Genomic DNA, 15,866 nt, shown 5'->3' with positions numbered 1-15,866 from the left:
ACACGTAAATGTTTCCTGAACTGGATCTTCCAAAGAGAGAGTTTAATACATTTATAAATACCTAGAGATTGTCAAACCAGCACCTGACACTGCATCTCTCAACATCCACGTCACTTCCATGACACTTGCCAGTTCCGAAACTTAATCAATTTTTCTTCTGAACATTAATATTGTGACAATTTTTTTTAACAGCTGCCACTAAGAATTTGTTATATATGTTTTGAGAAAACAAGTATTTTACTAATCTGTAAGTGAACAATTCAAGAATTTGAAAGCCTATGTAAGCCAAAAACCATCTGTACCAGCAATTAGATGTTTAGAAGATTTTTTTCTACTTTTCCTGTCTCACTATTACATCTACTTACATCACCATATTAAATGTCATAATATATGCATGCTACAGCTGGTCTTTCAAGTTCTACAGCATTCTTAGGTGTCATTCTGTACCACAGTTTTCATTAACATTTAATATATACATCTCAGTCACCTTTCTCAAATATTAATAGGAACTTTAGGAAACTACACGAAACACTGCATAAATTGGAAAAATTTATTTTCAACAATGACAATATGTTTTGAAGGTCAGACATTTGTAAATGTTACAAAACAGCAAAGCAACAACCACATTTCCTACACAGACTGCCATATGAAATATGTCTACAACAGCAGAATGAAAGGAATGCATTTTATGACAATGTTATGAACTCTGAATTTAAATCTTGTTTAAAAATTTCTTATATTGCATATAAGTGAATACTATCTCCTCAACTTAAGAGGGAATCTCAGTATTCATGCCTGCACACTTTAAGCAAAGCTTTCACACATTTTCTTTAGATCTGAAAGGCACTTAAACAGTAAAATTTCCATAAAACTTAAAATTCCAAGCTCAACTTTATCTTGTCTTGAAAGTGCTGCTAAGAACAAAGCATCCCTGTTAGCAACTTCCTCCACTGGTAGAATTTGCACTTGCATGTCTGCAATAACTAGTTCTGAACTAACAAATGAGAACACTCAAGTTAGTAATTTTGATAACGTCCTTCACCAGTAACAGTCAAAACTAACCAGAAAATTTCAGATCAGTGATTCACATATGTTCATATTAAAACAAAAAATTACACAACATGATCCAAAAGCACACTAACATTCACATTAAAGCAGCACTTTTTACTCATTCTTTACAAAATATATTTCTAATACAGTTCAATGGGCATTAACAAAATTTAGAAATAGCCATGCAAATTTAAAATTAAAACTGGAAGATTCATAAATACGTCAACACAAACTTAAAAAATTATAAATACTGTAAAACAATACATTTATAGTGCAGTGAAAAAATGCATGTTTCACCACATTTGGTAATTTAATTTGAACTGAAACTGGCATGACTCCAAAGGACCGCACCTCGAGGATGTGAAACCCCTAAGATGCTCAGCCTTTTTAACTCTTATTTGTGTTGCACCAGAAGCTGGGTGAGCTTATCCACGTTTGCTCCAGCAAACGAGTCCAACTAAGGAGAAAGAAGGGGAAAAAAATCAATTTCAGGTGTTAACACGTAAAATATCCACACACAAATCAAGTTTAACAGAATGATGTGTATGTAAAGCAAATTACTTCTAACACTTGATTACTATCTGCTTTATCTTATTCTAGAGATCAGTAATTGTGTTAACCTACAAAAAATATCTTAGATCTAATTTACATTCCATTTGGTTGGTTACATTACTTCTGCTCCCTCAAAGAAACTTATTAAGAACAATACCCTTTAAAGGGATACTTACGGTTTTGCCGTCTTTAATAAAGACGAAGGTGGGCATTGCCTTCACATCGTATGTGACAGCAATGCTCTCATTATCATCAACATTAACTTTCAGGAAAACAACATCCGGGTATTTCTGCGAGAGCTCCTGTAGTAAACGGAAATACTGAATGTCAGGGCTTTCAGTTACATAAGAAGAAAGGGCGAATTTGGAGATTCCTATATTACTAAACATCAGAATAAATATTCAATTCTTGTCTTTCAAAACCGATAAAATAATTTTAACACCTAGTTTAAACCTGCACAGCACATAAGATACGAATCAAATTATAATGCTAATCGGGAATAGTTCACATCATGAAAAAGGAAAATTTCTCACGCTACACAAAGCGTTAAATGAAAGTATTTTACCTCAAATTTTGGAGCAATTGCTTTGCAAGGTCCACACCAATCAGCGAAGAAGTCTATGACAACAAGATTGGAGCCGGCATCGGCCAACCTCGCTTTCAAGTCGTCCTGCAAACAGAGCAATCATAATGATAAATTCGCGCGTAAACGTAATCACGCTAGATCTACTTTCAACTGCCCACGAGGTGAGAGCGGAGGAACTTATTTCTTTTCCAAGCAGTTCTCTTCAGAAGCTAGACGAAACTATATTTCAAACTGAATAGCAAACCAACGCGGTTTAGTTTTAGTATACAATGCTAGAGCTGAAGCATTTCTTTGCGATATAGTAGTTATATAAGACTTCCGCTTATCACGTAAAAGCCGCCATGTGTCTTCTCCGTAAACTACCTGGAAATTTTCACTTTCCTCGTCCAGTGTACAGCGAGTTTTGACAACCAACAACATTTACAGCAGTCATTTGCGTCTTTAAAGTGTTCTATTAGTAACGACAAAGTGATAATTCACGAAAACAAGTATCACACGCAAACCGAGTTGTAATTTAATTTTATTATGCACACTGTAAGAATGTCGCTCTGTGTCCACTACTTGTAGAAATCCAACAGTAAATGAAAATTTCTGCGTAATAGTTAACTATCAATTATAAAATATTTTAGGAAAGTAACAACAAAGTTTCGTCTCTGTGAGTTTTGCTGAATTTCCGTTACCGAAACCGCGAGGTTTTGAAGACGGAAATAATCCACGCTAAACTAATAAATGTGTGGAAACTTACCTCTCCTGTAATGATGTGTACCATCTTGCCGACGATCACACTGTAAAATATACCACACGTATCAATCCAAACCAGTGAGAACGAACTGTCTCCGGTTGGAAGAGAATTACGGATATATAACTTCACTGAAGAAGTGTTGCCAACACTAACATACTAAATCTTGCAACTTTTCCTTTAAAGCTTTAATTTTTTTCTTTCAAACTATAGAAATCACATATTCTTGCGATATCACATGTGATATGAAAAATATTACATTTTATTATCCGTTTCGAAGTCGAATAAAGGAAACCTAAGCAAAGAAAAGCAGCAAACGTTTACGTTTCATGTGAACATGTTGGTACTTTAGCATGCTCTCTGTGACTCAAAACGTCAATGACGAACGATTATTTGCATGGCTGACGAAACAGAAATTGGGTAACAGTGTTTCGTGATGTCAGAACAAACTGTAGGTTCCGTTGTAAAGAAATACAGGTTAATTGTCGGTCACACGTCGTTTTGTCAGAAGATTCTTCGCGTGTATATTTGTGCTAAAAAAAGGACAACCCGAATTTTACGTCTTGTGAACAGACTGTGAGAGCATGCGGCTATGTGACTGCAAATCCTATGTTTTGCAATAATGTTCATAATAATTAAAAAACTAAGAAATGCACTTCAAATATTTACATAAAATTGTATATGTATTTCAGAGACTGAGTTTTCCGTTGCCCATTTGTTTCTTTTACGCCAGTATCAGAAAACCATGTAATTTAATTTAAAAATGCTGGTATGCTAGGCTGACGTCCCTTTCTAAGAGTCGCTCCGCGAATTATTCATAGTAACACTGAAAATCCTGTCTACATTACTGTGGACAGGTTACACTACAAATGCAATGATTTATTTGGCTGAATCAGGGAATGGATTTACAAGCAACTGGATAGTATGAACAGAAAAAAATCTTAATTTTGCAAAAGACGTCAACTGTAAATGTTACTTATCAAACAAAATGTACAGAAATGTTCTAACCGGAAACCTAGCTCGATAGATTAGGGTCTAAGGAGTCGTCGATGTTGAGATCGTTAGCGACGGTCCGCAAGCTTAGATTCGGGACGGATAGGGAAGGAAATCGGCCCTGTCCTTTTACAAGGAACTATGATTGCCCATAAGCAGTTTAGGGAAATCACAGAAAGCCTAAGTATCAATGGTCGGACGGGGATGTGAGTCACCATACTCCCAAATGCGACTCCACTGATTTACTCGCCCGCTAAAAGCGAAAAATCTTGAGTAGTACGTTCTTTAGCATAAATTTAGACATGGCTGTCTGCCTCGAGGATTATTGTTACTTGTATTAAGTGTTGAGTCTGCTTTCCCTTTAATTTTTCGCTAGGCCTATGCACAAGAGCTGAAGATAAAAATCTTTGTATATTTGTATGTGGCGTGTGTCTTCTGAATTTTAATTCTGCGTCTACATCTATCCTCTCCAAACCACTATGAAGTGCATGACAGAGGGTAAGTCCCATTACACCAGTTATTAGACTTTTTTCTCCATTCCATTCACGTATGAGGCGCGGAAAGAAAGCTGGTTTAAATACTTCCGTGCGTGCTGAAATTAATCTAACCTTGTCCTCACGATCAATACGGGAGCGATATGTAGGGGTTGTTGTATATTTCTAGAGTGATCATTAAAGGCGGTTCTTGAAACTTCGTTAGTAGACTTTGTCGGGATATTTTTAGTAACAGTCTGCCAATGACATCTTACATACGCCCTCCCACGGATCAAACAAACCTGTGACCATACGTGCTGTCCTCTTCTGTATAAGTTCAATATTCCGTTACTCCTCTCTGGTAACGATCCCACACACCTGAGCAATATTCTAGGATGGATCGCACGAATGATATGTATGCAATCCATTTTGTAGACTGATTACATTTCCCCAGTATTCTACTAATAAACCGAAATCTATCGACTTTTTTACTTACTACTCAGCCCATATGATCATTGCATTTCACATCCTTACGAAGTGTTGCACGTGGTTATTTTTATGAGTTGGCCGATTCTAACTATGACTCACTGCTATCGTCATAGGATACTACTTTTTTTTTCGTTTTGTGAAGTGCACAATTTTACATATCTGAACATTTAAAGCAAGTATGTATCTTTGCACCACTTTGAGATGTTATTCAGATCTGAGTGAATATTTATGGAGATTTTTTCGGGCAGTACTTCATTACAGATAACTGCGTCATCCGAGAAAGGTATGAGGTTACTGTTGACATTGTCTGCAAGGTCATTCATATACAACGTAAACACCTTTCCCTGGGGTACATTCGAAGTTACTTAAACACCTGTTCGCGACTATCCATCCAAGATGACTTGCCGTATCCTCCCTACCAAGCAACCTCAATCCAATTAGAGTTTCGTTTGATACTCTACACGATCGTACATTTGAAAATGAACCTACTTTTCGGAAATCAAGACATACTGCTTATATCTGACTTCACTGATTCAAAGCTTTCAGTATGTCATGTGCGATTAGGTTTCACGTGATCGATGTTTTCAAAATCCATGCTGGTTGGCACTGGGAGATCATTCTGTTCGAGATATCACGTTTGAGCTCAGAATATGTTCTAAAATTCTACAACAAATCGGTGTCAAGGATACTGGATGGAAGTTTTGTGGATCACTTATACCCGTCTTGTAAACGGGCATTACCTGTGCTTTCTTCCAACTACTGGGCACGGTATTTTTTTCGAGGGATTTACGATAGATTATAGCTAAAGGAAGGACTATTTCAGCCGCAACTTCATTTAACTTTTCAGTGGTATGAGGGTTAAATTTTAGCATCTCTCCTGGGGCTTCCTTTCTCAAGATCCGTTTGAAAACGGAATTAAGCATCTCTATTTTTGCTTTGCTACCCTGAATTTCGGTTCCTGTCTCATCCACGAGTGAGTGGACACTAACTTTGACGCCCCAAACAGCCTATAGATACGACTAGAATTTCTTTAGGTTTTATGGAGGATCATCTCACAAAATTCTACTACCGCAGTCATTGAAGGCCTTACGCATTGCGCTGTTGACAGCTGAACAACTTTCATTCGGCACCTCCTTATCAGCGGCCATATGCTTTGTTTTACGCCTATTGTACAGTAGTCTCTGTTTTTTTAAAAGTTTCTTTAAATGACTGTGTAACATGGAATGGCTCTCCCATTATGAACTGCACTAGTGGGTACATACCTACCCACTGCTTGTTCAACTATACTTTAAAACGTGAACCGAAGCTCCTCTACACACTCTTGTCCTATGCTAAAGGCTTCAAGTTCCTCATTGAGATATGAGACTACCGCATTTTCATCTAATTTACTGAACATGTATCTCTTTTTACTTGTGTTAGTTGCCCTTTGGACTTCGTTAATCACTGTTGCCACAACTGCGTCATGGTCACTGATACCAGTTTGTGTTGTCATCCAAGAGTCATCTCTATTTGTTGTCATTAGATCTCATATATGAGTGGGGTTTCGAACCATCTGTTCTAGATAGTTTACAGAGAAGGCAGTTAGTAATGTTTCCCAGAGTTTCTTGTCACGCCCACCACTAAAAAATCTGTAATTTTCCCAGTTGATTGTTGGGTGGTTAAAGTCTGTACCGATGATTGCAGTCTGTTTGTTGAACCTAAGTGCAAGCGAACTGAGATTTTTTCTAAGTTTTTGTTTACATCAGGAGGTACGTCTGGTTGTCGACAGAAGGATCCAATTAAAATTTTATGTGTACCTCTGGTACTGACTCTTCCTCCAACAGTCTCGCTTGCATTTTCAATTTGTGTCTCGGTGGATTTAAATGTCTCGTCTACAGCAGCTCCATTTCCTGTTAGCTTATCCTTTTTATACACTACTGGCCATTAAAACTGCTACACCACGAAGATGACGTGCTACAGACGCGAAATTTAGCCGACAGGAAGAAGATGCTGTGATATGCAAATGATTAGCTTTTCAGAGCATTCACACAAGGTTGGCGCCGGTGGCGACACCTACAACGTGCTGATATGAGGAAAGTTTCCAACCGATTTCTCATACACAAACAGCAGTTGACCGGAGTTGCCTGGTGAAACGTTGTTGTGATGCCCCGTGCAAGGAGGAGAAATGCGTACCATCACGTTTCCGACTTTGATAAAGGTCGGATTGTAGCTTATCGCGATTGCGGTTTATCGTATCGCGACATTGCTGCTCGCGTTGGCCGAGATCCAATGACTGTTAGCAGAATATGGAATCGGTGGGTTCAACAGGGTAATACGGAACGCCGTGCTGGATCCCAATGGCCTCGTATCACTAGCAGTCGAGATGACAGGCATCTTATCCGCATGGCTGTAGCGGATCGTGCAGCCACGTCTCGATCCCTGAGTCAACAGATTGGGACATTTGCAACACAACAACTATCTGCACGAACAGTTAGACGACGTTTGCAGCAGCATGGACTATCAGCTCGAAGACCATGGCTGTGGTTACCCTTGACGCTGCATCAGAGACAGGAGCGCCTGCGATGGTGTACTCAACGACGAACCTGGGTGCACGAATGGCAAAACGTCATTTTTTCGGATGAATCCAGGTTCTATTTACAGCATCATGATGGTCGCATCCGTGTTTGGCGACATCGCGGTGAACGCACATTGGAAGCGTGTATTCGTCATCGCCATACTGGCATATCACTCAGCATGATGGTATGGGGTGCCATTGGCTACACGTCTCGGTCACCTCTTGTTCGCACTGACGGCACTTTGAACAGTGGACGTTACGTTTCAGATGTGTTACGACCCGTGGCTCTACCCTTCATTCGAGCCGGTCGGTGTGGCCGTGCGGTTCTAGGCGCTTCAGTCTGGAACCGCGTGACCGCTACGGTCGCAGGTTCGAATCCTGCCTCGGTCATGGATGTGTGTGATGTCCTTAGGTTAGTTAGGTTTAAGTAGTTCTAAGTTCTAGGGGACTGATGACCACAGATGTTAAGTCCCATAGTGCTCAGAGCCATTTGAACCATTTCATGCTCGGCGTTATGAGAGAGAGGCTCAACGCCTGTGCCACGAGTGCTTTCCAAATCGCGTGACTCCATTTCATCCCATGTTTGCCAGAGTAGAACAATGGCTAAGCGAAAGTGGAAATTTCACAAGCGATAGAGCAAACTGTGGAGCTCCAAGAAGGCGGCGCACTTTCGTATTGGAAGAGGAAGTGCTTCGTCAAGTTGAAGAGAACCCATCGACGAGTATTCGAGACACAGCACGTGACTTGCATGCAACTTACTCATCTATTTGACAATTTCGGCATGAACAGCAACTCCACCCATATCACCCTCACAAGGTGCACACCATGTTCCCAGTGGATCTGGCACCACGTGTAAATTTCTGTACTTGGGTTTTACACTGGTGTGTTGATTTTCCTCAGTTTCTAAGGCGCATTTGAACAGGGAAGGCGTTCTGAAAGCTTGAAATAGCCACATTTGGGACCAAGATAACCCAAAGCAACGTCTATACGAAGATTTCAGCACACATTCGGCATCAACGTCTGGGAGGTATCTGGGATGATCATGTGATTGGGCCGTACATCCTACTTCCCCAACTAACAGGTGCCAGGCATTTGAAATAACTGCAACAAGTGCTGGCGGAGTTTTTGGAAAATGTGTCACTGGACATTCAGCACGAATTATGACTCCAGCATGATGGAACGGCAGTACATTTCACAGTTGGTGTCCAAAACCATCAGGGATAGGTGGATTGGTCGAGATGAACTACATGGTGCGCCATCACGATCCCTGTATATAACCCATTTGGACTTATTCTTGTGGGGCCACATGAAGAATCTAAGTTGGCGGAAGATCTGGTTGCATGGATCATGGCTGTGGCAGAAGTGCTTAACCCCTAGTGACCCCTTGTATCATATATGATATATCTGTTCAAATGATATTCCTACATAATGTGTGCCATTTTTTTTGTAAAAGCGCCGATTGCATTGTATTTGATACACTTCACAGAACAAGCAGACAGCCGACTTGTATTTCCCAGAATGACCACTAGGTGTCAGGAGCAGTCAGTAACAAGTGAGTTTTGGACGAGTAAGCATGTCTTCAAGAAACAAAGGTTAATGTTCTTAATTAATCGTTTATTTACTTCTAAACCAGTACTAAAATATTGTTAACAGTTCCCTGACTACCATTCTATTAAAGAAAATGACGTGGAAGACGATTTTACTTCTGAAAAGTCGTATTTTAGTAGATGTAACATATTTGATACATTGGGTCTCTGTGACTACATTTCATATGCCTGTGAGCAAATGTTGTTGTTCGTTGTTTCAGCGTTATTTTATGTTTAGTGCGCATTTCATAACTTTAATAATGGGGTAGGCATTTCTTATTCTTTCTATACAAATAAAACTTTGCAAACGTGATTTAAAAATAAAAACCAAATATTATTGGCAGGTGTATCTGATTCAGAAATAGTTTCTGGATGAGGTCTCTGACGCTAAGTGTTCTGACATTGAAATTGATGATGACGATAATGATAATGATGGTGATGATGGTGAAGTTCACATTCAGGGATCGCAACTGGCAGCATCTGAAGAAGAAGATGAAGTTTCAAACAGTGAAAGTTCAGTAGTGCCAACACAAGCTCATGAAACTCCATCACCCAGAGACCCAACGCAAAGCTGGCACCACAGAGCAGAGTAAATAATGTGTTTAGTAATTTTAATGGACACGAATGTTAATTATTGCAAAAAACGTTTTTAAGCAATATTATTCTTTCTATTTTAGATTTTCGTCCAGTATCTCAACTGCCACAACGTCAACATCATCAAGTTCTGATGAAGAATCTGTCAGTACAGGAGTTAGGAAACCAGTTGAATATTTTAATAAGTATTTTAATGAAGATTTCTTCAGTAATATGGCAGAAAAAACAAACATGATGTATGTTTCATTACATGGAAAATCTCAAAACACCACCCTAGATGAGATCAAGAAATACTGGGCTGCAAGTATTGTGATTTCTCTTCTTGGCAAAGAAAAGCAGCAAACGTTTACGTTTCATGTGAACATGTTGGTACTTTAGCATGCTCCCTGTGACTCAAAACGTCAATGACGAACGATTATTTGCATGGCTGACGAAACAGAAATTGGGTAACAGTGTTTCGTGATGTCAGAACAAACTGTAGGTTCCGTTGTAAAGAAATACAGGTTAATTGTCGGTCACACGTCGTTTTGTCAGAAGATTCTTCGCGTGTATATTTGTGCTAAAAAAAGGACAACCCGAATTTTACGTCTTGTGAACAGACTGTGAGAGCATGCGGCTATGTGACTGCAAATCCTATGTTTTGCAATAATGTTCATAATAATTAAAAAACTAAGAAATGCACTTCAAATATTTACATAAAATTGTATATGTATTTCAGAGACTGAGTTTTCCGTTGCCCATTTGTTTCTTTTACGCCAGTATCAGAAAACCATGTAATTTAATTTAAAAATGCTGGTATGCTAGGCTGACGTCCCTTTCTAAGAGTCGCTCCGCGAATTATTCATAGTAACACTGAAAATCCTGTCTACATTACTGTGGACAGGTTACACTACAAATGCAATGATTTATTTGGCTGAATCAGGGAATGGATTTACAAGCAACTGGATAGTATGAACAGAAAAAAATCTTAATTTTGCAAAAGACGTCAACTGTAAATGTTACTTATCAAACAAAATGTACAGAAATGTTCTAACCGGAAACCTAGCTCGATAGATTAGGGTCTAAGGAGTCGTCGATGTTGAGATCGTTAGCGACGGTCCGCAAGCTTAGATTCGGGACGGATAGGGAAGGAAATCGGCCCTGTCCTTTTACAAGGAACTATGATTGCCCATAAGCAGTTTAGGGAAATCACAGAAAGCCTAAGTATCAATGGTCGGACGGGGATGTGAGTCACCATACTCCCAAATGCGACTCCACTGATTTACTCGCCCGCTAAAAGCGAAAAATCTTGAGTAGTACGTTCTTTAGCATAAATTTAGACATGGCTGTCTGCCTCGAGGATTATTGTTACTTGTATTAAGTGTTGAGTCTGCTTTCCCTTTAATTTTTCGCTAGGCCTATGCACAAGAGCTGAAGATAAAAATCTTTGTATATTTGTATGTGGCGTGTGTCTTCTGAATTTTAATTCTGCGTCTACATCTATCCTCTCCAAACCACTATGAAGTGCATGACAGAGGGTAAGTCCCATTACACCAGTTATTAGACTTTTTTCTCCATTCCATTCACGTATGAGGCGCGGAAAGAAAGCTGGTTTAAATACTTCCGTGCGTGCTGAAATTAATCTAACCTTGTCCTCACGATCAATACGGGAGCGATATGTAGGGGTTGTTGTATATTCCTAGAGTGATCATTAAAGGCGGTTCTTGAAACTTCGTTAGTAGACTTTGTCGGGATATTTTTAGTAACAGTCTGCCAATGACATCTTACATACGCCCTCCCACGGATCAAACAAACCTGTGACCATACGTGCTGTCCTCTTCTGTATAAGTTCAATATTCCGTTACTCCTCTCTGGTAACGATCCCACACACCTGAGCAATATTCTAGGATGGATCGCACGAATGATATGTATGCAATCCATTTTGTAGACTGATTACATTTCCCCAGTATTCTACTAATAAACCGAAATCTATCGACTTTTTTACTTACTACTCAGCCCATATGATCATTGCATTTCACATCCTTACGAAGTGTTGCACGTGGTTATTTTTATGAGTTGGCCGATTCTAACTATGACTCACTGCTATCGTCATAGGATACTACTTTTTTTTTCGTTTTGTGAAGTGCACAATTTTACATATCTGAACATTTAAAGCAAGTATGTATCTTTGCACCACTTTGAGATGTTATTCAGATCTGAGTGAATATTTATGGAGATTTTTTCGGGCAGTACTTCATTACAGATAACTGCGTCATCCGAGAAAGGTATGAGGTTACTGTTGACATTGTCTGCAAGGTCATTCATATACAACGTAAACACCTTTCCCTGGGGTACATTCGAAGTTACTTAAACACCTGTTCGCGACTATCCATCCAAGATGACTTGCCGTATCCTCCCTACCAAGCAACCTCAATCCAATTAGAGTTTCGTTTGATACTCTACACGATCGTACATTTGAAAATGAACCTACTTTTCGGAAATCAAGACATACTGCTTATATCTGACTTCACTGATTCAAAGCTTTCAGTATGTCATGTGCGATTAGGTTTCACGTGATCGATGTTTTCAAAATCCATGCTGGTTGGCACTGGGAGATCATTCTGTTCGAGATATCACGTTTGAGCTCAGAATATGTTCTAAAATTCTACAACAAATCGGTGTCAAGGATACTGGATGGAAGTTTTGTGGATCACTTATACCCGTCTTGTAAACGGGCATTACCTGTGCTTTCTTCCAACTACTGGGCACGGTATTTTTTTCGAGGGATTTACGATAGATTATAGCTAAAGGAAGGACTATTTCAGCCGCAACTTCATTTAACTTTTCAGTGGTATGAGGGTTAAATTTTAGCATCTCTCCTGGGGCTTCCTTTCTCAAGATCCGTTTGAAAACGGAATTAAGCATCTCTATTTTTGCTTTGCTACCCTGAATTTCGGTTCCTGTCTCATCCACGAGTGAGTGGACACTAACTTTGACGCCCCAAACAGCCTATAGATACGACTAGAATTTCTTTAGGTTTTATGGAGGATCATCTCACAAAATTCTACTACCGCAGTCATTGAAGGCCTTACGCATTGCGCTGTTGACAGCTGAACAACTTTCATTCGGCACCTCCTTATCAGCGGCCATATGCTTTGTTTTACGCCTATTGTACAGTAGTCTCTGTTTTTTTAAAAGTTTCTTTAAATGACTGTGTAACATGGAATGGCTCTCCCATTATGAACTGCACTAGTGGGTACATACCTACCCACTGCTTGTTCAACTATACTTTAAAACGTGAACCGAAGCTCCTCTACACACTCTTGTCCTATGCTAAAGGCTTCAAGTTCCTCATTGAGATATGAGACTACCGCATTTTCATCTAATTTACTGAACATGTATCTCTTTTTACTTGTGTTAGTTGCCCTTTGGACTTCGTTAATCACTGTTGCCACAACTGCGTCATGGTCACTGATACCAGTTTGTGTTGTCATCCAAGAGTCATCTCTATTTGTTGTCATTAGATCTCATATATGAGTGGGGTTTCGAACCATCTGTTCTAGATAGTTTACAGAGAAGGCAGTTAGTAATGTTTCCCAGAGTTTCTTGTCACGCCCACCACTAAAAAATCTGTAATTTTCCCAGTTGATTGTTGGGTGGTTAAAGTCTGTACCGATGATTGCAGTCTGTTTGTTGAACCTAAGTGCAAGCGAACTGAGATTTTTTCTAAGTTTTTGTTTACATCAGGAGGTACGTCTGGTTGTCGACAGAAGGATCCAATTAAAATTTTATGTGTACCTCTGGTACTGACTCTTCCTCCAACAGTCTCGCTTGCATTTTCAATTTGTGTCTCGGTGGATTTAAATGTCTCGTCTACAGCAGCTCCATTTCCTGTTAGCTTATCCTTTTTATACACTACTGGCCATTAAAACTGCTACACCACGAAGATGACGTGCTACAGACGCGAAATTTAGCCGACAGGAAGAAGATGCTGTGATATGCAAATGATTAGCTTTTCAGAGCATTCACACAAGGTTGGCGCCGGTGGCGACACCTACAACGTGCTGATATGAGGAAAGTTTCCAACCGATTTCTCATACACAAACAGCAGTTGACCGGAGTTGCCTGGTGAAACGTTGTTGTGATGCCCCGTGCAAGGAGGAGAAATGCGTACCATCACGTTTCCGACTTTGATAAAGGTCGGATTGTAGCTTATCGCGATTGCGGTTTATCGTATCGCGACATTGCTGCTCGCGTTGGCCGAGATCCAATGACTGTTAGCAGAATATGGAATCGGTGGGTTCAACAGGGTAATACGGAACGCCGTGCTGGATCCCAATGGCCTCGTATCACTAGCAGTCGAGATGACAGGCATCTTATCCGCATGGCTGTAGCGGATCGTGCAGCCACGTCTCGATCCCTGAGTCAACAGATTGGGACATTTGCAACACAACAACTATCTGCACGAACAGTTAGACGACGTTTGCAGCAGCATGGACTATCAGCTCGAAGACCATGGCTGTGGTTACCCTTGACGCTGCATCAGAGACAGGAGCGCCTGCGATGGTGTACTCAACGACGAACCTGGGTGCACGAATGGCAAAACGTCATTTTTTCGGATGAATCCAGGTTCTATTTACAGCATCATGATGGTCGCATCCGTGTTTGGCGACATCGCGGTGAACGCACATTGGAAGCGTGTATTCGTCATCGCCATACTGGCATATCACTCAGCATGATGGTATGGGGTGCCATTGGCTACACGTCTCGGTCACCTCTTGTTCGCACTGACGGCACTTTGAACAGTGGACGTTACGTTTCAGATGTGTTACGACCCGTGGCTCTACCCTTCATTCGAGCCGGTCGGTGTGGCCGTGCGGTTCTAGGCGCTTCAGTCTGGAACCGCGTGACCGCTACGGTCGCAGGTTCGAATCCTGCCTCGGTCATGGATGTGTGTGATGTCCTTAGGTTAGTTAGGTTTAAGTAGTTCTAAGTTCTAGGGGACTGATGACCACAGATGTTAAGTCCCATAGTGCTCAGAGCCATTTGAACCATTTCATGCTCGGCGTTATGAGAGAGAGGCTCAACGCCTGTGCCACGAGTGCTTTCCAAATCGCGTGACTCCATTTCATCCCATGTTTGCCAGAGTAGAACAATGGCTAAGCGAAAGTGGAAATTTCACAAGCGATAGAGCAAACTGTGGAGCTCCAAGAAGGCGGCGCACTTTCGTATTGGAAGAGGAAGTGCTTCGTCAAGTTGAAGAGAACCCATCGACGAGTATTCGAGACACAGCACGTGACTTGCATGCAACTTACTCATCTATTTGACAATTTCGGCATGAACAGCAACTCCACCCATATCACCCTCACAAGGTGCACACCATGTTCCCAGTGGATCTGGCACCACGTGTAAATTTCTGTACTTGGGTTTTACACTGGTGTGTTGATTTTCCTCAGTTTCTAAGGCGCATTTGAACAGGGAAGGCGTTCTGAAAGCTTGAAATAGCCACATTTGGGACCAAGATAACCCAAAGCAACGTCTATACGAAGATTTCAGCACACATTCGGCATCAACGTCTGGGAGGTATCTGGGATGATCATGTGATTGGGCCGTACATCCTACTTCCCCAACTAACAGGTGCCAGGCATTTGAAATAACTGCAACAAGTGCTGGCGGAGTTTTTGGAAAATGTGTCACTGGACATTCAGCACGAATTATGACTCCAGCATGATGGAACGGCAGTACATTTCACAGTTGGTGTCCAAAACCATCAGGGATAGGTGGATTGGTCGAGATGAACTACATGGTGCGCCATCACGATCCCTGTATATAACCCATTTGGACTTATTCTTGTGGGGCCACATGAAGAATCTAAGTTGGCGGAAGATCTGGTTGCATGGATCATGGCTGTGGCAGAAGTGCTTAACCCCTAGTGACCCCTTGTATCATATATGATATATCTGTTCAAATGATATTCCTACATAATGTGTGCCATTTTTTTTGTAAAAGCGCCGATTGCATTGTATTTGATACACTTCACAGAACAAGCAGACAGCCGACTTGTATTTCCCAGAATGACCACTAGGTGTCAGGAGCAGTCAGTAACAAGTGAGTTTTGGACGAGTAAGCATGTCTTCAAGAAACAAAGGTTAATGTTCTTAATTAATCGTTTATTTACTTCTAAACCAGTACTAAAATATTGTTAACAGTTCCCTGACTACCATTCTATTAAAGAAAATGACGTGAAAGACGATTTTACTTCTGAAAAGTC

General features: G+C 40.6%; 1 protein-coding gene across 1 annotated transcript; it reads right to left on the bottom strand.

Annotated features, from left to right (window-relative positions):
* Window positions 1-536: 536 nt before the first annotated feature.
* Window positions 537-3,064, bottom strand: LOC124546022 (thioredoxin-T-like). The gene is made up of 4 exons (XM_047125000.1): window positions 2,934-3,064; window positions 2,168-2,272; window positions 1,779-1,904; window positions 537-1,507 (listed from the first exon to the last, which is right to left on the bottom strand). The coding sequence occupies exons 1-4, from the start codon at window positions 2,955-2,957 to the stop codon at window positions 1,445-1,447; spliced, it is 318 nt and encodes a 105-aa protein (XP_046980956.1). The 5' UTR covers window positions 2,958-3,064; the 3' UTR covers window positions 537-1,444.
* Between the last annotated feature and the right edge of the window lie 12,802 nt (window positions 3,065-15,866).

This window comes from Schistocerca americana, chromosome 1 (genome assembly GCF_021461395.2).
Source record: "Schistocerca americana isolate TAMUIC-IGC-003095 chromosome 1, iqSchAmer2.1, whole genome shotgun sequence".
Lineage (NCBI taxonomy): Eukaryota > Metazoa > Arthropoda > Insecta > Orthoptera > Acrididae > Schistocerca > Schistocerca americana.
This window is presented reverse-complemented; position numbering and strand designations above follow the sequence as displayed.

Bases quoted from the DNA above. Each gene is read 5' to 3' on its own strand.
- LOC124546022 (XM_047125000.1), bottom strand. From the start codon at position 2,957: ATGGTACACATCATTACAGGAGAG. The intron at 2,273-2,933 runs GTAAGTTTCCAC...CTCTGTTTGCAG, and splicing joins TACACATCATTACAGGAGAG to GACGACTTGAAAGCGAGGTT. The intron at 1,508-1,778 runs GTAAGTATCCCT...CTTTCTCCTTAG, and splicing joins TTATTAAAGACGGCAAAACC to TTGGACTCGTTTGCTGGAGC.